Source organism: Erinaceus europaeus, chromosome 2, assembly GCF_950295315.1.
Source record: "Erinaceus europaeus chromosome 2, mEriEur2.1, whole genome shotgun sequence".
Classification (NCBI taxonomy): Eukaryota; Metazoa; Chordata; class Mammalia; order Eulipotyphla; family Erinaceidae; genus Erinaceus; species Erinaceus europaeus.
This window is the reverse complement of record NC_080163.1, coordinates 56,444,689-56,470,234: the sequence shown is the minus strand read 5'-3', so window position 1 is coordinate 56,470,234 and position 25,546 is coordinate 56,444,689. Positions and strand designations below refer to the sequence as shown.

The window sequence follows — 25,546 nt, the reverse complement described above, 5'->3', positions numbered from 1 at the left end:
AGAGAGTCAATAGGAATATGACCAAGCACTTATTTATTTATTTATCCCAGAGCACTTCTCAGTTCTGGTTTATGGTGTTGCAGGGAATTGAATCTAGGACCTCAGAGTCTCAGGCATGAGATGCTTTTTATTTTTTATTTATTTCTTCTTTTGTTGCTCTTTTTTTTTATTGTTGTAGTTATTACTGTTGTTGTTATTGATGTTGTCGTCGTTGGATAGGACAGAGAGAAATGGAGAGAGGAGGGGAAGACAGAGAGGGGGAGAGAAAGATTGACACCTACAGACCTGCTTCACCGCCTGTGAAGGTACTCCCCTGCAGGTGAGGAGCCGGGGGCTCGAACCACGATTCTTATGGTCCCTGTGCTTTGCTCCACCCGCGTTTAACCCCTGGCTGCACTACCTCCCGATTCCTCCATGAAAGTCTTTTGAATAACCCTTATACTGTCTCCGTACCCCTGGATCAAGCACATTAGAAATTTCTCAATTCTTGGGGGTTGAGTGGTGGTGCTCCTGGTTGAGTGCACATGATATAATGTACAAGGACCCAGGTTCCACCCCTGGTCCCCACCTGCAGAGGGAAAGCTTCACAAATTGTGAAGCAGTGCTGCAGGTGTCTCTTTGTCTCTCTCCCTCTCTATCACCCCCTTCCCTTTCAATTTCAGGCTGTCTCAATTCAATAAATAAGCATTAAAAAAAAAAAGACTACATGGCAAGAAAACTTTCAAAACTTTAGTCCAGTAATCCCATTTCTAGAATCACTTTTAAAGGATTAGTCCTCAGTGCCAGGCAGTGGAACACCTTATTAAGCGCACACACTATAGTACCTGAGGTCCTGGGTCCGAGCCTCCAGTCCCCACCTGCAGGGGTTAAGCTTCATGAGTAGTGGAGTAGGTTTGAATATTTCTCTCTCATATATATCCCTCCCTTCTCAATTACTGTATTTAATAATATACTTTTAAAAATTAAAAAATAATTAATCCTCAATGTGGACAAATGAGGCTATGGACACAAGTGTGTTCACAGCAACAGTATTGACTTGAGATGAAAAGTAAAGTCAACCATGTCTGCACTAGCCATAGACCAATAGCTAACATTTGTTGCATTAGTCTGCTGGCGAAACAATTTTAGCTGCATTGTCTCAGAATTTTTGCAGGTGGCTGCTAAGCAAAACACTGGCATCATCTCTTATTAGCAGGTAAGGAAATAGGGCAACAGGGGTTAACACACATGCTCAAGATTACACTGTTAGTAACACAGCAGAGCCAGAGGTTTACAGGAACATGGAAACATGCTTTTGTTGAAATGCATTTTTGTCAAAGGGGATCACATTGATATATAGAAAGCTCAAAACTTTATAAAACAAAGAACAGTGATAAAAGCAGCTCAGGTTTATTTTTACTAAAGGGGTTCTTTGTTTTAATGACACAGAGAGAAAACCAGAACCCAGGGCCTGTGCTCTACCTGTTGAACCACCCCCTTGGCAGCTTAGACTATTTATTTGTTCATTTGTTTAATTAATTAATTAATCAATAAAATAATTAATTAAATAAGGGTGCTGGTACACAGCATACACATGATTCCATGACTCTCTGACCAAATTTTCTAATCTTTTTAAAATTTACGTTAAGAGAAAGAGGAAAAGGGAGTCGGGGTGTAGCGCAGCGGGTTAAGTACAGGTGGCGCAAAGCGCAAGGACTGGCCTAAGGATCCCAGTTTGAGCCCTGGCTCCCCACCTGCAGGGGAGTCACTTTACAAGCGGTGAAGCAGGTCTGCAGGTGTCTATCTTTCTCTCCCCCTTTCAGTCTTCCCCTTCCTCTCTCCTCTCTCATTTCTCTCTGTTCTATCCAACCATGATGACAACAATAACTACAACAATAAAACAAGGGCAACAAAAGGGAATGAATAAATAAATAAAATAAGTAAAAATTTAAAAAAAGAGGAAGAGGGAAAGAGACGGATAGAAAAACAGAGAGAGAGAGAGAGAGAGAGATTGGAAGGGAGAGGTCATGGCATGACTCCACCATCTAGGGAACTTCCCCTAGTGCTGTGATACTCCCATGTAGTGCTAGGACCAGCACCCAGGGCCTTGTACATAGTTAAACAGACTGTTCTACCCCAGGCTTGCCTCGCACCCCACCGCCTCTCCTGCTCCCCCAAAAAAGTTTGCTTGTTTTTCCCAGAGTACTTCTCAGCTCTGGCTTATGGTGGTGCTGGAGACTGAACCTGGGACTTCAGAGCCTTTTGGCATCACCACTATGCTATCTCTCTGGTCTTTCCCAGGGTTACTTTTAAAGATGTAAAAGAAAGATCTTTACAGTGTTTCTCTTCAGGTACTGTTGTGTGTGTGTGTGTTTGACTCAGAGGTGGTGATGGGGTTTGTATTTTATAGTCATAACTCTTTTAAATTCCTCTTTTATGATTCTCTCTCCCTTTACCTTAAAAAAAAAAAGGAAAGATTTATTCACTATTTGCAAAATAGAGAAGCGAAGTGTCACTCTGGCACATGTGATGCTGGGGCTTGAGCTCAGACTTCGAGCTTGAGAGTCTAACATGTTATCCACTGCACCACCTCCTAAATCATAATACTTCATTTAAAAATATAGTTTATTTATTTATTGGATAGAGACAGGGAGAAATCTTGAGGAAAGGGGGATGTAGGGTGAGAGAGAGAAAGAGACAGACAGAGACACCTACAGCACAAGACTTCATGCTGTTTTTTTGGTTTTTGTTTTTTTTTTGCCTCTGGGGTTATTGTTGGGGCTTGGTACCTGCACTATGAATCCACTGCTACTGGAGGCCATTTCCCCCTCCATTTTTGTTGCCTTTGTTGTTGTATTTATTGTTATTGTTGTCATTGCTGTTGTTGGATAGGACATAGGATAGAGAGAAATCGAGAGAGGAGGGGAAGACAGAAAGGGAGAGAGAAAGATAGACACCTGCAGACCTGTTTCACCGCTTGTGAAGCGAGTCCCCTGCAGGTGGGGAGCCGGGGTTTGAACTAGGATCCTTATGCCGGTCCTTGCACTTTGCTCCATGTGCACTTAACCCGCTGCTCTACCACCTGCCACCCCACCATACTTTTAAATTCAATGTTCTAGTCACTATGCCACCTTCGGAGCCACACAGATGTTTTTTTTAATGAGTCCTGGATTAGAATGAACTACTTCCTTGTTTTCAAGTAGGCATTTAGTGTGTAGGGCAGATAGCATGATGGGTATGCAAAAGACTCTCATTCCTGAGGCTCTGAGGTTTCAGGTTCAATCCCCTGTAACACCATAAACAAGAGTAGATCAGTGTTCTGGTCTTTCTCTCTGTACCTTTTTCTCTTATTAAAAATTAATTAATAAAATAGAGTAACAAAATAGTAAATAAAAATAGTAATAAAATAGAGTTAATGTTTACTCAACTTAACTTTAATCCCACATTCTGGAAGGTGTTTATTCTTTGTTTTGTCTGCTTGTTTTTGCTTATAATGTATCAACTACTAAAGGAAAAGCATTGTGCTTGCTGGACAAATATAGCTTCCAATATTCCTCACTAATGGGGGTTTGGGGCTGCCTGGCCCTAGATTCACCAGAGGTGAAAAGGCCAAGGAGGTTTAAGGTAGGGACTGGTAAATGGCTGGCCAGGCTGGGCAGGCCATTTGAGGGCAGCAAGAAAGGCAAGACCCAGGGTCTGGGCCAAGGAGGCGGCAGACAGCAGATCAGGGGGAAGGGCCCAGGGTTGCTTGCAGTTCAAGGTCAGGTCTCTACTGCTTCACCAGCTGCCTAGAACTGGAGGCTCTATGTTGAAAGGCCTCCAAAAAGGCCTAATTAATTGCAGACTTCTCTTGACACTGATGAATAGATTTCATCATAGAAAATGTAGAAAAATTGTAGTAGTTCTGCTACTTTTATTTTTCTTTCTTTTTGATAGATAAAGAGAAAAAGTTAGAGGCGATGGGAAGATAGAGAGAAATATCTGCAGTGCTGTTTCACCACTTATGAAGCTACCCTCCTGCAGGTGGGGATTGAGGGCTTGAACCTGGGTTCTTGCTCATGGTAATGTGTATGCTAATGAGTATGCCACCACCCAGGCCCTTCAAAGTACATGCTATAAATAAATTTTCTCTTTGAAGGTAAGCCAGGAGGTACCAGAGAGATAGCGTAGGGTTGATGCAAAAGACTATTCAGGCTCAGAGGTTTGAAATTCAATCCCTGGCACCACTATAAGCCAGAACTGAACAGTGTTCTGGTATTATCATCATCCAGAAGTGTTTTATGTTCACTTGAAACACTTAAAATATTTCTGTGTTGTTTGAATGCTTTAAAGGAATACCCACTTTATTTATGTTGAGTCATGTCTGTTGCTCACCAGGTAAATACAAATAGGGTACAAAACAAAAAGTGTTACATTTGCCAAAATGATCTTTTTCTTTTAGGTTGCAGTTGTCTTGTGACAGAGAATAAGAACTCAGGAGAAAGATGAAGATCTCTGAAGAGTCTGTCACCAGATTCTACAGTTACAGAGTTGGGTGTAAAAAGTGAGGTCAGAGCCTCCTTCCCTCCTGCTCAGGTTCCCCAACTACCCAGGTTCCCTCCCTGGGGAAAGCCATTTCTGCCAGGATATCTTTGTGTCTGCAAATGTGTGTGTGGAGAGTCCTTAGCCATTGTGTGTGTGCTTACACTCACTGCAGTACTACATTCAGAGCCTCACTGTTTTACACATAAACCTTAGGATTCTTTCCAAGGGAAACACAAAGAGCCCTCCCTTCCTTTCCCTTTCCCTTCCTTCCCTCCTTCTCCTTTCTTTCTTTCTTTTTTTAAAATTATTTTCATCCTCCTTTCAGTTCATTTATTTATTTAAAACACTTTAGCCATTGATAACCTTTTAAAAATTCTTCTTAAGACATCTTTATTTATTTATTGGATAGAGTTAGCCAGAAATCAAGAGGGAAAGCAGTGATCGGGAAAGAGACAAAGACCCCTGTAACACTCGCAAAGCGAGTGCAAAGCTTTCTCCCTTCTTCTTCTAGCATTTGCCCTTCTTCCGTAGCCAGTCAACAGCGTCAGGTTGAGCCTGATGTAAAGTTTCGAGACCTCCTTTGAATCTGGAGAGGTGGCAGTCGTTGACTATGTGGGTCATAGTCTGTCTGTAGCCGCAGGGGCAGTTCGGGTTGTCTCTGGCTCCCCAGCGATGGAACATAGCGGTGCACCAGCCATGGCCTGTTCGATAGCTTTCCCCCTGCAGGAACCCTAGTCCTTGCACATGGTAACACGTGCACAACATGGTGCACCACCATCCAGCCCCTATTTATTTATACCAGAACACTGCTCAGGTCTGGCTTATGTCGGTGTGGGTTATTGAACTTGGGACCTCAGAACCTCAGGCATGAAAATCTTTTGTATAATGGCTAATTATTCCATTTCCCCCACATACCATTTCAACATTTTAAAGAGTCTGATCCAACAGCATTTAATATATAATGTTGTATAATCTGCCAGAAAAAAAATCACTTTATTATGGAGGGTTAATGGTTTACAGTACAGTTGTTGACACCCAGATAAATTTTATCACTGAAATGGATGCTTAATACCTATTAAAGGATCCCACCTACCCCCACCCTCTTATATTTAGATCTTTTATACATATTAAGTCAAAATTTTTTATAAAGGATAAGCTATTCATTTATTTATTTATTGAATAGAGATGGAGAAATCGAGAGGGAAGTGGGAGATAGAGAGGAAAAGATAGAGAGACACCTGCAGCCTTGCTTCACCACTCATGAACATTTCCTTCCTGGCAGGTTGGGGCCAGGGGCTTGAAGATGGGTCCTTGCACCTTGTGATATGTGCGCTTAACCTGGTGTACCACCGCCTAGCCTCCTTAAGTCAGATTTTTTCACTTTTATTTTTTAAAAATATTTATTTATTTTCCCTTTTGTTGTCCTTGTTTTATTGTTGTAGTTATTGATGTCATTGTAGTTGGATAGGACAGAGAGAAATGGAGAGAGGAGGGGAAGACAGAGGGGGAGAGAAAGACAGACACCTGCAGACCTGCTTCACCACTTGTGAAGCAACTCCCCTACAGGTGGGGAGCCGGGGCTCAAACCGGGATCCTTAAGCTGGTCCTTGTGCTTTGCGCCACTTGAGCTTAACCTGCTGCGCTACTGCCCAACTCCCCTTAAATCAGGTTTTGTACATGGTGTAAGGTTAGGGTCCAGTAGTATTTCTGATCTTTCCCAACACCATTTGTTGAAGAGACTCTTCTTTTCTCCCCATTCAAGGCTCTTAGCATCTGAATGAAAACCAGCTGGTCAAAGATGTACAGACTTGGGCTGGGGAGACAGCATAATGATGATACAAAAGACTTTCATGCTTGACACTCCAAGGTCTCAGGTTCAGCCCCAGGCAGAGCTGAGTAATGCTTTAATTAAAAGAATAAAATAAAGGCCAGAGGAAATAGCTCACCTGCATTATGTGCTGATTTGCTATGTATGCAACTCAGGTTGAAATATTTTATTTATTTATTTTATTTTTTATTTTTTTTTGGTTAAGAAACATTTATTTCAATACAGTCTGACATAAATAAATCCAGAGAGGTTCCACTCTGCCACAGACGAATCTGTGAAGTAAGAGCCCTGTGCCATCCAACTGGCGAATGTCTGAACGAGGTTCCATCTCTTATCCCAGCCAGAGAGCACACCTTCCATGTTGTTCTTGTTCACTGACTGCTTCCAAATCCAGATGATCAAATAGTCCTTTATCCCCAAAGCAAGCTTAAAACACTTAGTTCAGGCATTCCAGGATCTGCACCTCTCTTAAACCCCAAGTAAATCACGAGAGGAATAAAGCCCCAGCGGATGGCAAACTGGCCGCCCTTGAAGAGCTGCTGCAGCCTCTGCTTGGCCTCTTTGCTCAGCTTCGCCATGGTTGTGGCAACGGTGGCGCGGGGGAAAGCAGCTACTGCGGTGGTCGCATCGGAAATCCCGGCCTATTTATTTTATTTTTGAGAGAGATGCAGAGAAAGACACAGAGAGAAATACCAGAGCACTGCTCAGCTCTGGCTTATGGTGGTGTGGGGGATTAAACTTTTTTAAAAAATATTTATTTATTTATTCCCTTCTGTTGCCCTTGTTGTTTTATTGTTGTAGTTATTATTGTTGTAGTTATTGATGTTGTCGTTGTTGGATAGGACAGAGAGAAATGGAGAGTGGAGGGGAAGATAGAGAGGGGGAGAGAAAGACAGACACCTACAGACCTGCTTTACCACTTGTGAAGTGACTCCCCTATAGGTGGGAAGCTGGAGGCTTGAACCAGGATCCTTCAGCTGGTCCTTGTGCTTTGCACCACATGTGCTTAACCCACTGTGCTACCGCCTGACTCCCACAACTCAGGTTTAAACTCAGTTGCCACTACATTGAAGGAAGTTTTGATGCTTGGATCTGTTTCATGCTCTCTTTTTCTGCCTCTCTGCTTCTCTATTCCATTGATATATATGTGATACCAGTTCCACACTTTCTTGACTACTATTGTCTTGTAGCGAGTTACTATTATTAGCATTATAATAATAATTACAACTGTAATTACTATTATTACCACTAAAGCACTGCTCTGGCTTAAGCTAATGCTGGGGATTGAACATAGAACCTGAGAGTTTAAGCCATGAGTGTCTTTGCATAACCAACACTCTTAACATTGCCTATCTCAGTTATTTCATGTTTTAAGTGATCACAAATAAGGATGCAAATGAGTCTCATTGTAAAATGTGTAAAGATGTGCATTTATCCAGTTATTTCCTTTGGATCAATTCCCAGATGCAGATTTACTAGGCCAAAAGAGAGGCGTATTTTTAAAGTTCTGATGAATATTGAATATTGCCAAGTTGTCCTCCAAAAATGTCAGACCAACTCCCAGGGTGAACAAGGATGTAAGAAGTGCCTGGCTTCTCACACAGGAGCTATAGGGCTTGTCCCCAAATTCTCTTCCAGAAGGAGAGAACAGGGGACATGCTTGCTCCTTTGCTGGGTGGAAACCCTAAGCAAGATATCAATAGTACCACTCACCAGAGAATGGGAGGGCCTTTATCATATTCTTTCTGGAATTTCAATTGTAAGGATAATTCAGGACCAGAGAAAGAGCATAGCAAGGTTCTTTCATGCCTATGACTCTGAGGATATAGATTCAATCCTCAGAACCACCATAAACCAGAGCTGAGCAGTGCTCTGGTTAGAAAATAATTGGGGGCCTAAGGGATGGTGTACCCGGTAGAACACATATGTAATATTGCACAAGGACCTGGGCTCAAGTCCCTGGTTCCCACCTGATGGAGGGAAAGCTTCACAAACGGTGAAGCAGTGTTGCAGGTGGCTCTCTTTCTTTCTCCCTCTCTCTCAATTTCTCTGTCTCTATCTAAGATTAATTAATTAATTAATTAATTAATTAAATGCTACAAAAAATTATGGGAACCTGGAGACAGCTCATCCAGTAGAGTGTAAACCTCACCGTGAAAAAGGCTTAGGTTCAAGTCACCGCACTACATGGGAGCTCCATGGATGGTGGAGCTGTGCTGTAGTGCCTGTTTTCTCTCTTTGTCTCTGTCTAAAATAAAGAATGAAAAAGGGTGGTTGGGCGGTAGTGCAGTGGGTTAAGCGCACGTGGCACAAAGCGCAAGGACCTGCGGAAGGATCCCAGTTCGAGCCCCAGACTCCCCACCTGCAGGGGAATCGCTTCACAGGTGGTGAGGCAGGTCTGCAGGTGTCCATCTTTCTCTCTCCCTCTTTGTCTTCCCTTCCTCTCTCCATTTCTCTCTGCCTTATCCAACAATGATGACATAAATAAAAATGATAATAATGACCAAAACAATGGTAAAACAACAAGGGTAACAAAAAAAAAAGGAAAAAAATGGCCTCCAGGGGCAGTGGATTTGTGGTGCAAGCACCGAGCCCTGACAATAACCCTAGAGGCAAAAAAAAAAAAAAAAAAAAGAATGAAAAAAAAATCTTAGGAGGCTATTCAGCTTTGATAACACTCATGTTCAAGGGTCTGACACCATATAAAAATGAAAGGGCAAAAAAATTTGGAGTGCCTTATTTGATTTTGTTTTTCTCTCTGGACCATGAGCCTCACACAATCAGGGACTGTGTCTGGCTTGTCTTTATGATATCAGTGTCTTAGTAAGTTCCAAGTGCAGGGGAGTTCTCAGAAAGTATTAGTTATGATTGGATGGAGAATATAACAGTTTACCACAAGCTGAAACTCCATGAGAGTAGGCACTGGTGTCTGTCACTACCTTTCTGAGTCTCCAGGGCAGCCAAAGTCTGGCACATCGTAGCTGCTCCATGGGAGTTTGTCATATGAATAACCAGAGTACTCAGCTCTAGAGTGCCAGTTGTGGTCTCAGGTCAGAAGTTTCCAAGTCCAATTGTCTTTATGCCTATGCACTTTTCTTAATTTTAAAGATTTATTTTTATGTGTTATAAATGAGAGTTTCATATCAAATGAGATAGAGAGATTCTCTCTGGAGAGAGAAATCAGAGCACCACACCGGTACATGCCTCAGGCCTACTTTACCAGCTGAGCTATTTTTCCTACTACCTGCCTATGTACTATTTATTTACTTACTTAACTCACCAGTCTCAGGCATGAGAATCTTTTTTGCATTAGTTATTCTGTCTCTCCCCTCTCCCTCTCAATCCACCTCTTAAAAACAGATTTATTTTCTTTATTTCACATGTGACAGAGAGGTTCACGAGAGAGAGGGAGAGAGAGAGAGAGAGAGAGATGCCAGACTGGAAGCCCCTTGTGGGCAGGGTCAGGCCCTTTATCACACTGTCCTTTACACTCTAGGTGGCACTGAAGTTATAGATGCCCATCTGTGGATGCCCATCTGAGGATCAGGAAGGGCATTCCCTCTGCCCACCTAATTCTGGCTTGCTTATGCCCCCTCTGCCTGGATGCTGCTTTGTGGGCTGAAGTCAGCATGAAAGCTATTTTTGACTAAGTGGCTACCTAATCTTATATAACCCATGGTGATTCAGGCCAAGGTTATCTGGCTCAGTGCATCAAAGGCACTTCAGAATTAATGACCCCCTTGCCCCGAACCCTTCCACAGACCAGAAGCAAGTGGCAGGCCAGGACTTGCTGGACACAGCTTGCCTGGGGGAATTCCCTGATACCTGTTGCCCTGGATGTTGGAGACCGTACACACATACACATAGCCTCTCCCTGCCACAACCCGGCACCTGACAAAGTAATCTGAAGATGCTCCAGAGAATCCATGATAGGAAAGATCTTTGCCTCTTCTTTTTTTTTTATTAAAAATTATTTATTTATTTATTTATTCCCCTTTTGTTGCCCTTGTTGTTTTTTATTGTTGTAGTTATTATTGTTGTAGTTACTGATGTCATCGTTGTTGGATAGGACAGAGACAAATGGAGAGAGGAGGGGAAGACAGAGAGGGGGAGAGAAAGATAGACACCTGCAGACCTGCTTCACCACCTGTGAAGCGACTTCCCTGCAGGTGGGGAGCTGGGGGCTCGAACCAGGATCCTTACGCCAGTCCTTGCACTTTGTGCCCCATGAGCTTAACCTGCTGTGCTACAGCCAGACTCTTCTCTTTGCCTCTTCCAAGGAGAAGAGATAAGCTTTTCCTTGTTTCCTTTGTTCCTTCCTCCCTTCCTTATTTCTCATCTTCTTCCTCTTCTTCTTCTGTCTTATTTTTAACTGGAGCACTGCTCAGTTCTGGCTTATGGTGGTTGTGAGGATTGAACCTGGAACCTTAGAGCCTCAGACATGAAAGTCTTTTTGCACAATCTTTATGATATTTTCTCAGTCTTGTGAGCCCATATTTCCATTTCAACTTATTTTATTGGAAAGGAAAGAGAAAGACACTTAGAACCCTCTGGTGTCTAACCCATATGCTGTGTTTTAGGCTCTGGTTTATGATGATGCTGGGGATCAAACCTGGGATCTTTGATGTCTCAGCAATGAGGGAATTTTTGCATAACCACTATGCTATCTCCCCAGTCCCTGCAAATGCCTTTCCTATGTCCTCAGCAAACTCTCGGCCAAAAGCCTGACACTAGAGCTGAAGAAATAGCACAATAATTATGCAAAAAGACTTTCATGCCCACTAGGGAAAGATAGAAACCATGTGGGGTAGTGGATCAATTAGAAGCAATTTCAGAAGCTTCCACCTTCTGCACCTCATAAATAATTTTGGTTCACATTCTCAGAGGGGTAAATGTTAGGGGAAGAACACCAGAGGGTTCTGAACTCCAATTCCATCCACCTCAAGCCAGAAAGAGAAGAGGAAAACAAATGGGGTCACGGGGCACTCAGAAATATTAGATGTGACTTAGAAAGGAAGAGAAAAGGGAGTTGGGCAGTAGCGCCATGGGTTAAGTGCATGTGGCGTCAAGCACAAAGACCAGCATAAGGATCCCAGTTCAAGCCCCTGGCTTCCCACTTTCAGGGGAGTCGCTTCACAGGCGGTGAAGCAGGTCTGCAGGTGTCTAACTTTCTCTTTCCCTATCTGTCTTCCTCTGTTCTCCTCTCTCCATTTCTCTCTGTCATATCCAACAATGATGACATCAATAACAACAACAATAATAACTACAACAATAAAAGAACAAGGGCAACAAAAGGGAATAAATAAATAAATATTTAAAAAAAGAAAGGAAGAGAAAGTAGGAATATAGAAAAAATGGGCAAATACATATAGATATTGATAAATAGTTATAGAAATAATAGTCAACCCATATCTATGACATTGGGAGAATTACTGCAGTTTCTAGTGGAGGAAATGGGGACACAGAACTCTGGTTGTGGGAACAGTGTGGAATTATACCCCTGTTACCTTGTAATTTTGTAAATCAATTTTAAATCACTTAAAAAAAAAGTTTATCCCTGAGGCTCTTAAGTCCCAGGTTCAAGCCCCAGCACCATACACACACACACACACACACACACACACACACACACAGAGGCCTCAACATCTCCTTTCAATACTCCCCTAAGGGGCCAAAAGACAGGTCACCCTGGGTCTGAGCTCTACTTACTAAGTGGTGGATTGGTGCTGTGAGAGCTCTCCTTCCTGTGAAATTAAGAGGAAAAAAGAATTCTGCTGAGAGCAGTGGAGATGGAGCAGACAAGAGGTCCCCTTAGGGGTTAGAGGTGGGGGACTGACCCCTACACAGAACACATCTGTTTATCACAGTTTGGTCTGTGTTCCCCCACAGTGCTGTCCACACTTCTATTTTGAGCTCCTTCTAACATAGCTAATGAATCAACACATGACTGTCTCATCTGCCAAAGTGGGAACCCCTCATGGGAAGGGTCTGGTCTTTAATCACACCATTCTCCACATTCTTCCTGGCACCATGGTTGTAGATGCCCATCTGTGGTACAGATCAATGACCAGAAACTCTAATGGAGCACACATAGTCCACAGAAACACTGTGGTTCAAAAATGGTGGGGAGGGCAGGGCTCATTGGAATAGCTCACTTGGAGAGTGTGTTGCTTTGCCATGTGTGTGACGCAGGTTCAAGCCCAGCTCTCTTCACACTGAAAGAAGTTTTGGTGCTATGGTCTCTCTATCTCTTGCCTCTTATCATTTTTTTTTCTATTTTTATTTGACAGGACAGAGAACAATTGAGAGAAGGTGTTGTTTTCGCTGGGCTGGCTTCACGGGTGGGTAACAGACGACCAGGGACTCAGGGTTGAGCTGTAGGCAGTATCTCTTTATTCATGCAGGACGCAGCACAATCTATACCAAGCTAAGCTAAACTAAAGGTACCCTAAAACTCACAATGCTGTCTTTATATATACTTGCCAAGTAGGGTGGAAACAGGATGTGACATAGAGAGGGTGGAGAGAAAAGTGACTGGTGAAAATCATAGTGTGACAAGGAGGGGGCAGAGCAGGCGAGAATCCTATCACTGAACCACCAATGCCCTGGAGGGAGGGTGGTGCTTGTTAACAGTGGTTATGTAAATAGAACGCAGTGGTTATGTAAATAGAATAGTGTTAAGCAGGGGGGATTTAAACCAAATGAAACAGAAGGGGTCTCATGCATACCAACAAGAAGGGAAGTAGAGAAGGAGAGAGAAAAGAGAGACACCTGCTGACCTGCTTTACCACTTGTGAAGTGTCCCCCTGCAGATGGGGAGTGGAGGCTCAAAACTGGATCCTTGTGCATGGTGATATGTGTGCTTAGCCAGGTATGCCACTGCTTGGCCCCTTTCTAAAATAAATAAATAAATAAATAGAAATAAAAAGATATTCCTATTTGCAAGAGTGTATAACTCTGTATTGACTGCCTTTATGCTGTGTGACGGTGGCCTTCTCAATGGTCACCATTCTTCCTGCTATTGAATGTCTTTGCAAGCTCAGGTTATTTCAGGCTATGATGGCCTCAGCGACTTTGACCTTCATGAGTCCTCTGAGGAGTGGGGGGCAGTCCAGATCTGGGCTTGACTCTGCTTATAAACCATGTCCAAGTATTCTGTGGAAAAAGTTAATTGTGGGGTCAGTTATGGTCACAAAGCCTTTTGGTGGATTTTGTAAATGCAAGGACAAGTCCCCAGGTGCACAGAATATTATGTCCCACTGGGACTGGAGACATGGGCAAAGGGAAGTTCAACTTCAAGGTCATTGACTTGATCCCTAAGGTTTATCTCAGGAGGTTAGGGGAGAAATGACTGTGAAGACACTCTTGGCAATCAGAACTGGGTTAAAGGGCACAGTGCTCAGGCTAGGAGGTCAAGGGGTAGCTCCGTTAAACATCCTGGTGCGGAGCGCTGGGCTCTGAGCACAGTTCCTAAGGACAAGGTGGAAGCAACCCGTCACTCCTTGGATGATAGTCTGGTAGCAAAAGTGAGCAATGAGTGAGTCCTGCCTCCAGAGTGCAAGGGTTGCTCTGGAAGCCCTGTGAACCCTGAGTGGGGAGCCCATTCAGAGGGGAGACGCCTGTCTGGAAAGCATGCTAGAGGCTGAGTGCCAGAAGGGGTAAGGTGGGAAGTCCAGTGAGTTGTGAGCAAGCACCCCAGACAGGAAACAGATGCCCCAAAGGTCTGAAAATGAAAAGAGCATAGGACATCAACAGACAGGAAGTCCTGAGGGACTGGACATGGAGGTTTAGGCTACAGAGGTGTAAGACCTGCTCAAGGCCAGGCCCAGGGGCCTGTGCTCAGAACTTTCCAATCATTTCTTCTCTCCTTCTTCCTCTCCCTCTCCCTCTCCCTCTCCCTCTCCCTCTCCCTCTCCCTCTCCCTCTCCCTCTCTCTCTCCTTCCCTTCCCCCCTTCCTATTCTCTCTTCTTGCTTTATTTTAGATACAGAATAGTAGAGAGAGAGAGTGAAAGAGACTACAGCTACTTCTTTCAATGTGGTAGAGCCCGGACTTGAACCTAGGTCATGCACATGGCAAAGGAGTGCACTATCCAAGTGAGCTATTTCACTATTTTCCCCCTACCTCCCTCCTTTTTTTCCTTCTTTCCTTCCTTCCTTTGCTTTTTTGGGATTTGGGCCTCACACATGCATAAGTTTACCTCTCCAGGCTACTTAAAAAATTTTTTTATTTATAAAAAAGAAACAATGACAAAAACCATAGGATAAGAGGGGGTACAACTCCACACAGTTCCCACCACCAGAACTCTGTATCCCATCCTCTCCCCTGATAACTTTCCTATGCTTTAAAAAAATTTTTTTATATTTATTTATTTATTTTTCCCTTTTGTTGCCCTTGTTGTTTTGTTGTTGTACTTCTTATTGTTGTTACTGATGTTGTCATTGTTAGGACAGAGAGAAATGGAGAGAGGAGGGGAAAACAGAGAGGGGGAGATAAAGATAGACAGACACTTGCAGACCTGCTTCACCACTTGTGAAGCAACTCCCCTGAAGATGGTGAGCCAGGGGCTTGAACCAGGATCTTTACTCTGGTCCTTGTGCTTTGCAACACCTGCACTTAACCTGCTGTGCTACCGCCTGACTTCCTAGCATTCCTATTCTTTATCCCTCTGGGAGTATGGACCCAGGGTCATTATGGGGTACAGAAGGTGGAAGGTCTGAACATGGGGAACTCACTAAAGTTTTTGAGTTGTGATCTCTTTTACTCTCTCTTTGCCTCTTTGTCTCTATCTATAAAGGAAAGAGAGATGCCATCTAGGGCCATAATAATTTCCATGTGTACCAGAGTTTGAACCTGGGTTGCACACATGACAAGACAGGCACCCTATCAGAGGAAAACAGTATCTCTCTCTCTCCCTCTCTCTGTTGTATGCTTTACATTGGGTAGTTCTCCCCCGCCAAGAGAATTGGATCAGTCCAGTTAGTTTCATGGGCCTGCTTGGCCCCACCCCTAGGAACCCTGCCAGGGTTCCTGAGTTCGAGAGTAAGAGTTCCAAAGTTCCAGAGTTGGAGAGTTCCGGAGTTGGGGAGGGTTCCGGAGTTCCAGAGTAAGAGAGAGTACTTGCGCCGCCGCAAAGAGACAGCAGAGTTCTGTTTGGTGATTAGTTTGTCTTAGTTTATGAATCGTTGTTCCTAAATAAAGAAATACAGCTTCCCTGCCCAGCCGTTGTCTCCCCGTCTCTGTTACCCGCCCGTGAAGCTAGCCCGGCTGGAGCCTACGAATTTTAAACAACAAATGGCGCCCACGTGGATCTGACCTGCACATCTCTCAGATAAGTAAAGACAATTTGGCTACCTATGCACTATGGCCTTCTCTTCTGCTTGTGAAGAGATCTCCAAAGGCCTCTGCTCTTTCTTCATGAGACTGTTTTGCTGTTTCTGGAACATTTATCTCTGGACCACTCTGTGGTTTCCACTCGCTCGGGCGAACTCAGAACAGCCAGCGGGAAGAGCCAGCGGGCGGGAGGCGAGGCGCGGAGCTGCCGTTTCCACCTGGTTAAACAGCCAACCAGCTGGCTGCGCCCAGACAACCCCGCGCACCGTGCCCGCAGCCCCGCAGCCCCGCAGCCCGCAGGAGGCCGACACCAGCACACAAGAGCCCCAAGAGCCCGACACCAGCACGCAGGAGGCTGACGCCAGCACACAGGAGCCCGACGCCAGCACGCAGGAGCCTGATGCCAACATGCTGGAGTCCGATGCCAACACACTGGAGCCCAATGCCAACACACTGGAGCCCAATGCCAACACGCAGGAGCCCGATGCCACCATGCAAGAGCCCAATGCCAGCACGCAGGCCAGCCCACAGGAGCCGGCTCTCCACCGCGTGGCGCAGGGCACTGGACGCATGATCCCTCCACGCTGCTCAGCCACTGCGAGCAGGGCAGCAGACATGGCAGGGCCATGGGGGAGGGCCGCGGCAGCCTATCATGGCCGCCACCCCTGGGCACCTAGGCCCACGCCTTCTACAAAGCTGGCAGACCTGCCCTCTTGCTATGAATTCTGGGACGATCCCGGACCTCCCGGACCCCCGGGCTCCCTGCCGAAACTGGGCACACGAGATCTCCAGCTGCCGGTCTGGTCTGAAGGCAGACAAGCTGGAGTACGCAGAGATTCGTACAGAGATCGCAACCTGCAATTCCTAGAAGTGAAGCTGTGCGGGAAGCCACCTCCGGATGGTGAACCCCCCCCAACAACTAAGACAGTACAGATTTAAATTTGTGTTTAAAATGACATGTCTTTGTAACAAAGGTTTCTCTCCTTGTGTATTAATGACCATGTTTATGTGTATGTTTAAAGTTTGGTAAACAGTAACTTTAAGGCTAAATTCTTACTAGACAAAGTTAAATAAAAAAAGTTTTCAATGTAATTCTCATCAAGATAAAATTAACTTACATTTAAAGTCTGAGGTAAAAATTAGTTAACAATCAATATATTTTAACTAAGTTGGTCTAAACAAAAGGTTAAATAGACTTGTTGATATGTAAAACTCTCCATTACCTTCTCTATTAGAAATGGTAGATCGCACAATGGCTATGCTAATTATTCTCATGCCTGAGGTTTCCTTTCCTGAGTACAACGTGACTCCATCTTGAATAGGTGTAACAAAAGGTTAAAAAGACGTTGTTGCTATGTAAAAGTCTCAAATTCCTTCTCTATTAAAACATTAGATTGTGCTGTGGATATGCTAATAACAAGTTTTGTTTCATAGTAAGTAAATTGCAGCCAGCTGCCTTTGGGACTCTAGGCCATTCCCCGCCCCCATGCAAATGTCCGTCGAGAAAGTACGCCCCCCCAGAGGCAAGAAATGTTTTTTTTTAAGCTAATAAAGTTTTGCCCACAGAGGCAAAAAATGGCCGGCCCCCTCAGGCCTTCCCTTGGCAGCACACTGGTTCTTATTACTTGCTTACATGTTTCTCCATGTTTGTGCCAGTTTCTTTTTAAAAAAATGCCTGTACGATATAGGTTTCTGTTCACCGCACACCCTTGATACTATGGTCATTTAGTTAAAAAAGAAAAGGGGGAATTGTTGTATGCTTTACATTGGGTAGTTCTCCCCCGCCAAGAGAATTGGATCAGTCCTGTTAATTTTGTGGGCCCACTTGGTCCCGCCCCTAGGGACCCTGCCAGAGTTCCAGAGTTCTAGAGTTGGAGAGTTCCAGAGTAAGAGAGAGTGCTTGCGCCGCTGCAAAGAGACAGAAGAGTTCTGTTTGGTGATTAGTTTGTCTTAGTTTATGAATCGTTGTTCCTGAATAAAGAAATACAGCTTCCCTGCCCAGCCGTATGTCTCTGGTCGTCTCTGTTACCCGCCCGTGAAGCAAGCCCGGCCAGCAAGAGCTGCCGAATTTAAACAACATCTCTCCCTTCCTCCTTTTCTCTCTCTCCCCTACTCAGAACTTTTCTGAGGGAAGTGAGGAGCTTTGGAGGTAACAGCAGGAAAAAAAGAGGTGTGAGCCATGCTCTTCTGGGACGCAGGGACAGGTTGAAGCAAAAGGTGACTGGTAAGGTCTGTTTCTGGCCCTCCTGGGGATCAGGACTGTGCAGAACCTATTCTGTGCCTTACATGTGAGGCTTAGACCTCTGTTCTCTCCCCTTTTTCAGGGAGACAAATTCAAAGCCTCACCCAGCTTTCTCATCACAGAAGATGCCCCCCTGCTTTTGAGTCTGTATTATTATTATGATAATGATGATGATGATGTGTTTATTTAGTGAAAGAAAGAGACTAGAGCATCACTCTGACATATATGGTATTGGGAATGGAGTCTGGGATGTCATGCTTGCAAATCCTATGTTCCACCAACTTCCGTAACTTCTTTCTTTTTCTTCCTTCCTTCCTTCCTTCCTTCCTTCCTTCCTTCCTTCCTCCCCCTTCCTCTTTCTTTCTTTCTTTTTCTCTCTTTCTTCATTCATGATTCCACTGATCCTAGGGCAACATTATTTTATTTTTTATTTTAGATAGATACAAAGCAAAGGAGAAGGAGAAATACCATGGCATCACTCTGATGTCTGTGGATTTCCCCGTGGTGCCATTCATGGTCTTCCCACAGGGTGCCAGGGTTCAAACTAGGTCTTGGTAAGGTGTATGCCCTACCAGGTGAGCTAACTCCTGGATGCTGGGACATGGTCTTTGTACAGTATGCTCAGAAAGCCTACAGTTGCACTTATCTCTGATTTATGCATCCTTTTACCTCATGCCCACTTTGCCTTCCATACAGACATGAGTCCTTGTCATGAAATGAAATGAAATGAAACGAAATGAAATGAGGTAATGAAAAGGAAGGTGCTCTGTGAATGCTTTCAGTTTTTGTTTTCTCTTAAGCCTCTTAAGTCTCAGAACAAAATGAAAGCTAAGGGATTGGGCAAAGGTGCACCAAGTAGAGCACTGAGGACACTACCATGTCAGAAGATCTGGGTTCAAGTCCCCCAGTCCCAACCTGCAGCAGGGAAGCTTCATAACTGGCGGAGCTATGCTGCAGGTGTTTCTTCCTCTCTATCTCTCCCCCATCCTTTATCACCCTCTATCAAAAGAAAAATGAGGGGAAAAAAAGCTGTCTTGGAGTGATGAAGTTGTTGTGCAGGCAATCAAGCCAGAGCTATAACACTGGTGGTAAAGTAAATAAATGGAGTGGGTGTGGATAGCATAATGGTTATGCAAAGAAACTGTCATGCCTGAGGCTCCAAAATCTCAGGTTCAATCTCCCACACCACCACAATCCAGAGCTGATCAGTGCTCTAATATAAAATAAAATAAATAGGGAGTCGGGCAGTAGTGCAGCAGGTTAAGCATAGGTGACGCAGCGCAAGGACCTGCATAAGGACACCAGTTCGAGCCCCCGGCTCCCCACCTGCAGGGGGGTGGCTTCACAAGTGGTGAAGCTAGTCTACAGGTGTCTATCTTTCTCTCCCCCTATTCTGTCTTCCCCTCCTCTCTCCATTTCTCTCTGTCCTATCCAACAACAACAACAATAATAACTACAACAATAAAACAACAAGGGCAACAAAAGGGAATAAATAAATATTTAAAAATAAATATAAATAAATAAATAAATAAAATGGGGGTTACTTAAACTCTTGCAGTACAAGTGTATATCCACCTGCTCCTAGAGTGTCATGATTGGGAAACACCATCTCAAGTTTTGCATTTCCAAACCTAAGGCCTTGGATTCTGTCACCTTCACATTCACTCATCTTCACTGTAGTTCTGATGCCTCTGCCACACAGCTAGTGCTAGAAGCTGGCATGGTAGGCCTGATTCTCTCTATATATATATCTCTCTGTCTGTCTCTCTTATAGAACATCACTGTTCTTGTCCACCGCCCATTCCTAAGTCTCCATCTCGGCCACTTCTACTCTTTCTATGGTAACTTGCCTAAGTTCTGCCACAGCCTCTGCCCCACCATCCTGAGAGCATCTCAAAAGAGAATAACTGAGACCATGAAGCCAAATCCTTTTAGTGCCCTTTCTACTTTGGTGCTCGCACAGCAATCAGACTGACAGATGTCAGAAGTGCCTTTGGGAGGTGGGAAGGTGGGAATGCAGAACTTTGGTGGTGGATATGATGTGGAAATATACACTGTAACCTTACAATCTTGTAAGCTACTATTACAAGTAACAAAATTAAAAAGTAATAAAAGGGGGGGGGTCAGGCGGTAGAGCAGCAGGTTAAGTGCATGTGGCACAAAGTGCAAGGACCAGCGTAAGTGTTGGTATGCTTCTAAATTCTGCTTATAAGACCTTCTGTTTTGATCATCACATTAGGTTCACTTGTATTACTTACGATGTGGTCTGTTTACATAATCACTGTTTTACCTGGGTCCCGCCCTGCCTGTAGGGTATTGGTTTAATCCCCACTGGTTAGATGGAAGCTTTCTATGTTCTGTTTGCCCTCTTTTTTTGCTCCACCCCTTCTCCTAGTCATTTCCTTTCCCTTGCCACTTCCAGTAAAGAGATGCATAAAAGGCGATGTATCTGATTAATAAACGAGATAATGCATCCCAGCTCAGCCATGAGTCCCTGGTCGTCTCTCTACCACCCGCAAAGCTAGACTGGCACATAAGGACCCCGGTTTGAGCTCCCGGCTCCCCACCTACAGGGGAGTCGATTCACAGGTGGTGAAGCAGGTCTGCAGGTGTCTCTTTCCTCCTCTCTGTCTTCCCCTCCTCTATCCATTTCTCTCTGTCCTATCCAACAACGAACGACATAAGGGCAACAAAAGGGGGGAGAAAATGGTCTCCAGGAGCAGTGGATTCATGGTACAGGCACTAAGCCTCAGCAATAACCCTGGAGGCAAATAATAATAATAATAGAAATACCCAATATACCTGTGTGAGAAGCTCAGGATCAAGATCAATGTAACCCCCAGACCAGGAAGGAGAAGATCAAGGATATTCCTGATGCCTCTGTGTATACACCCTTCCACCACCACCAGACCCCTTACTCCACCCCAGCCCAGGATAACCACTGTCCCGACTTCTGACATTTTAGGTGACTTTTGCCTGTTTTTTGAACTTAATATACATACATATTACTATGTGTTCCATTTTATGTTTACCTTAGTCATCACAGTGTTTGTGAGATCCATCTATAGTTATATCTAATGTGTACTGATGTGTGTAGTTATAGTTTATTTTAATTGCTGTATAGTATCTCATTTTTCTGAGTATTGTCCTTCTGTTGAACACTCAGAAGCATCTAAGTAGTTTATAGTGTGGAACTATGATGAAGTACAGTTGCTGGTATTTGTCTAAGTGTACATTTGATTGGGGTATCTACCTGGCAGTAGAATTGCCTCATCAATGAGTTGTTTTATTTTTAATTTTTAAATTAAAGAAATTATATTTATTTATTTGTTGGATAGAGATAGTCAGAAATCAAGAGGGGAGGGAGAGGTAGAGAGGGAGAGAGACAGAGACACCTGAAGCACTGCTTCACCTCTAGCAAAGCTTTCCCCCGGCAGGTAGGGACTGGGGGCTCAAACCTGGGTTCTTGCACATTGTAAGATGTGTGCTCAACCAGGTGTGCCACCACCTGTCCCCTCCCCCCATTATTAAGTTTGTATATTAACGCAGTGATATTTGTATTTTCAAATGTTTATTCATCTATTGAGTACAGATGAAAAGACACAGATATGGAAGATGGTGATAGAGAGGGAGAGAGCAACATGCCTGCAGCACTGATTCAACACTTGTGAGTCTTCCTCCTTGCAGCTGGGAACCAGGGGCTTGAACCCGGGTCCTTGTACATGGTAACATATGCACTTAACTGAACGTGCCACCACCCAGCCCCATAAGAGTGATCTTTATAAAGTGCACTCAGAAAGGAACATTCCCTTCCACGTTCCCATTTTCTGTGTTCTCACAGTACTTAGAATAAAGTCTCTAGTCGATCCCCACCCATCTGGACTTTGCATGCTTTGGCAGCTCCTAGACTCTTCCTCCCTACCTCACTCCCCCACCTCCCCACCCTTGCCCCCAGCTGCCCTATTGGCCTTCTTGTCCACTCTGAGAGCTTGCCAGGAAGCCTACCTACTGAACATAGCACACTTCTCAACTGGCAGGCTTCTACTCATTCTTCATGTTTCAGGTCAAGGAGAATTTTCTCATTCCAACCTCTCTTGATGCTCTGATCTGAAATAGCAATTGCCACAATCTCCTCTCATTGCACGGTGCACAGTTGCATTTAACGGCAGGCAATCTGAGATTATCTGATAGTTAAAATCAGTTTTTGTCATTAATGGGCAGTGAGCAATAAGGCAGAGCTTTGTCATATCTGTTGCCATGTCCCCATCACTGAGCAAGAACACAGCAGGTGCTCAACAGATGTCAATGTTGGATCAATCCTGAATTGGAGAAGAACCAAACCTTTTTTTTTTTTACCAGAGCACTGCTCAATTCTGGCTTATGGTGATGCTGGAGATTGAACCTGGGTCCTTTGATGTCTCAGACATGAAAGCCCTTTCACAAAACCTGCTGTCTCCCCAGCCGAAAACAAGACTTATTATTTTTTAAATCATCTTTATTTATTGAATAGAGGCAGTCAGAAACTGAGAGGGAAAGGGGAAATAGAAAGGAAGACAGAGGGAGTCAGGCGGTAACACAGCAGGTTAAGCGCATGTGGCACAAAGCACAAGGACCAGCCTAAGGATCCCGGTTCGAGGCCCCAGCTCCCCACCTGCAGGGGAATCGCTTCACAGGCGGTGAAGCAGGTCTGCAGGTGTCTTTCTCTCCCCCTCTCTGTCTTCCCCTCCTCTCTCCATTTCTCTCTGTCCTATTCAACAACAACAACAATAATAATAACTACAACAATAAAAAAACAAGGGCAACAAAAGGGAATAAATAAATATTTAAAAAAGAAGAAGAAGAAAGGAAGACAGAGAGATGACTGCAGCACTGCTTTACCACTTGCAAAATTTCCCCCTGCAGGCGGTGACTGGAGGTTCAAACCTGGGTATTTGTGCATTATTAATATGTGTACTCAACCACCACCTGGCCCCTAATCCAAGACTTTGTAAGTCACACAAGGATCAGGCCATAAGCCTTAGCTCTGCTCCTCATGACTCTTGTGCCATCAGACCCAAATTTAGACACCTAAATTCTCTGGGCCTCAATTTCCGCCTTTGTAAAGCAGAGACAATCCTGCTGGCTTTTCAGGTGGATAGGCATCTGTGAGGATATATGTATATACATTGCCAAGCACAGATTTAAGTGCAAGTGTTTGTTAAGTGATGAGTTGCTGTGTTTCAATACGATGAATCTTTTTTTCAAAATTTTTGCATTATCTTTATTTACTTATTGGATAGAGACAGCCAGAATTGAGAGGGAAGGGGGTGATAGAGAGGGAGAGAGACAGAGACACCTGCAACATTACTCTATCATTTGCAAACCTTTACCCCTGCAGGTGGGGACCAGAGGTTTGAAGTTAGATCCGTGCACATTGTAACAAGTGCACTCAACCAAGTGCATCACCACTGGGCCCCTCAATACATAGAATTTTTAGCACAATCTTGGGGAAGGGGTCAGGCACCTTTCTAAATCCCCATTTCATAAATTAAGAAGAAACAGAAGCACACATAGCACAAAGAACAAGGACTTGTGCAAGAACCCCAGTTTGAGCCTCTGGCTTCCCGCCTGCACGAGGGATGCTTTACAAATAGTGAAGCAGGTCTGCAGGTGTCTTTCTCTCTCCCTCTCTATCTTTCCCTCTCCTCTCAATTTATCTCTGTCCTATCCTATAAAAAGAAGAAGGAGGAGGAGGAGGAGGAGGAGGAGGAGGAGGAGGAGGAGGAGGAGGAGGAGGAAAGAAAGAAAGAAAAAGAAATTAAGAAATGAGCCAGGTGGTTGAGCACCTGGTTAAACGCATACATAGCAGTGAGCAAGGACCCATGTTAAAGCCCCTGGTCCCCATCTGCAGGGGGAAAGCTAAATGAATGGTGAAGTAGAGCTGCAAGTATGTCTGTTTCTCTCCCTCTCTGTACCCCCTTCCCATCTCAATTTATGTCTCTATCCAATAATAACTAAAAAAAAAAAAAAGTCAAAAAAATTAAGAAACTAAAGCTTGGGAGGTAGTACTTATCCAGCCACTCTGGCTCCAGAATCTAGATCTGCCCTTACTATAATGTTGAATGATGGATTAAAAAAAAAAAAAAAAGAGGAAGGAGGAGTGATGAATTCCTTCTCTCTCTTTTTATTTTATTTTATTTTTTTTTCCTCCAGGGTTATTGCTCCAGGGTTATTCACGGTGCCTGCACCATGAATCCACCGCTCCTGGAGGCCATCCTTCCCCCCTTTTGTTGCCCTAGTTGTTGCAGCCTCATTGCGGTTATTATTGCCATTGTTGACGTTGCTTTGTTGTTGGATAGGACAGAGAGAAATAGAGAGAGGAGGGGAAGACAGAGAGAGAGGGGGAGAGAAAGACAGACACCTGCAGACCTGCTTCACTGCCTGTGAAGCGACTCCCCTGCAGGTGGGGAGCCGGGGTTTGAACCGGGATCCTTACGCCGGTCCCTGAGCATTGCGCCACGTGCGCTTAACCCACTGCGCCACCGCCCGACCCCCCCCCCCCTCTCTTTTTTTTTAAATTGTCTTTATTATTTATTGGATAGAGACAGCCAGATATCGAGAGGGAAGGGAATGATAGAGAGGGAGAGAGACAGAGAAAGACCTGCAGCCCTGCTTCACCACTTATGAAGCTTTCCCCCTACAGGTGAGGGCTGGGGGCTTGAACCCAGGCCCTTGTGCATTGTAACACGTGCACTCAACGAGGTGAGTCACCACCCTATGAGTTCCTTCTAAAAGCCAGTGGTTCCACTCATCCCCACCCCCTTCCACATCCTTTCATCCCATGATGCCTGAAGTTAGGAGCACAGTATGAAAACCACTGGGTCATGGCTAATAATAGCTATGAAGGGAGAAAAAAAAAAAAAGAAAGATCTGATTACATTAAAAAAAATTTTTAACTTCTGTATAACAAAAGGCACCACAAACAAGGGCAAAAAATAAATGAGAGTGTGGGAGAAAATGTTGGAAATTCATAGAACAAAGGCTGGCTCTCTCCCTGAAAGCGATACACTCTTGCAAATGAACTGGGCAACTCTAAATGACCCACATGTAACATGGACAAAGACTGCTAGTGGTTTAGAGAAGAGGAAACGAAAAAGAGCAACAAGCATATGTGTAAGTAGGGAAGTGACAATTACATAATGAGCTCTCCCACATTTCTCCTAATATTGGCAAAAATGAAATATATATATATATTGTTTAGAGTAAGTGAATGTGTAAGAAAAGGAACACTCCCCAGTAAAGTGGGGAAGGGAAGAAAAAATTAAAAGGAATATTACCCATAGTCATTATTAGGCTGTAACAAATGACAGATTTTTAGGAAAATATTTCTGAAATGTTATGACAAAAGTAATGCAACTTGTAGAAATGAAAGCAATAATAAATATTGAGATAAGGTTGGTAGAAATTTCAATAGACAGATGGACGGAAAGACAAAAAGATACACATAAGATAGTCATTATAACTTTTTTTTTTTTTTTTTTTGAGATTGAGGCAGAGTGAAGAGACCATAGCAGCAAAGCCCCTTCACTCTAGTAGGTCATGCACATGACAAAGCAGCAGCATTGTCCAAGACCTGCAACATTTTTATAGTAACAAGAACCT

General features: G+C 44.1%; 1 protein-coding gene across 1 annotated transcript; it reads right to left on the bottom strand.

The window, feature by feature from the left end:
* Positions 1–6,506: 6,506 nt before the first annotated feature.
* Positions 6,507–6,966, bottom strand: LOC103107582 (mitochondrial import receptor subunit TOM7 homolog). Its single transcript, XM_060186410.1, has one exon. The coding sequence runs from the start codon at positions 6,907–6,909 to the stop codon at positions 6,742–6,744; it is 168 nt and encodes a 55-aa protein (XP_060042393.1). The 5' UTR covers positions 6,910–6,966; the 3' UTR covers positions 6,507–6,741.
* Positions 6,967–25,546: the final 18,580 nt, after the last annotated feature.

Coding starts and splice junctions, on each gene's coding strand:
- LOC103107582 (XM_060186410.1), bottom strand. CDS start 6,909: ATGGCGAAGCTGAGCAAAGAGGCCAAGCAGAGGCTGCAGCAGCTCTTC.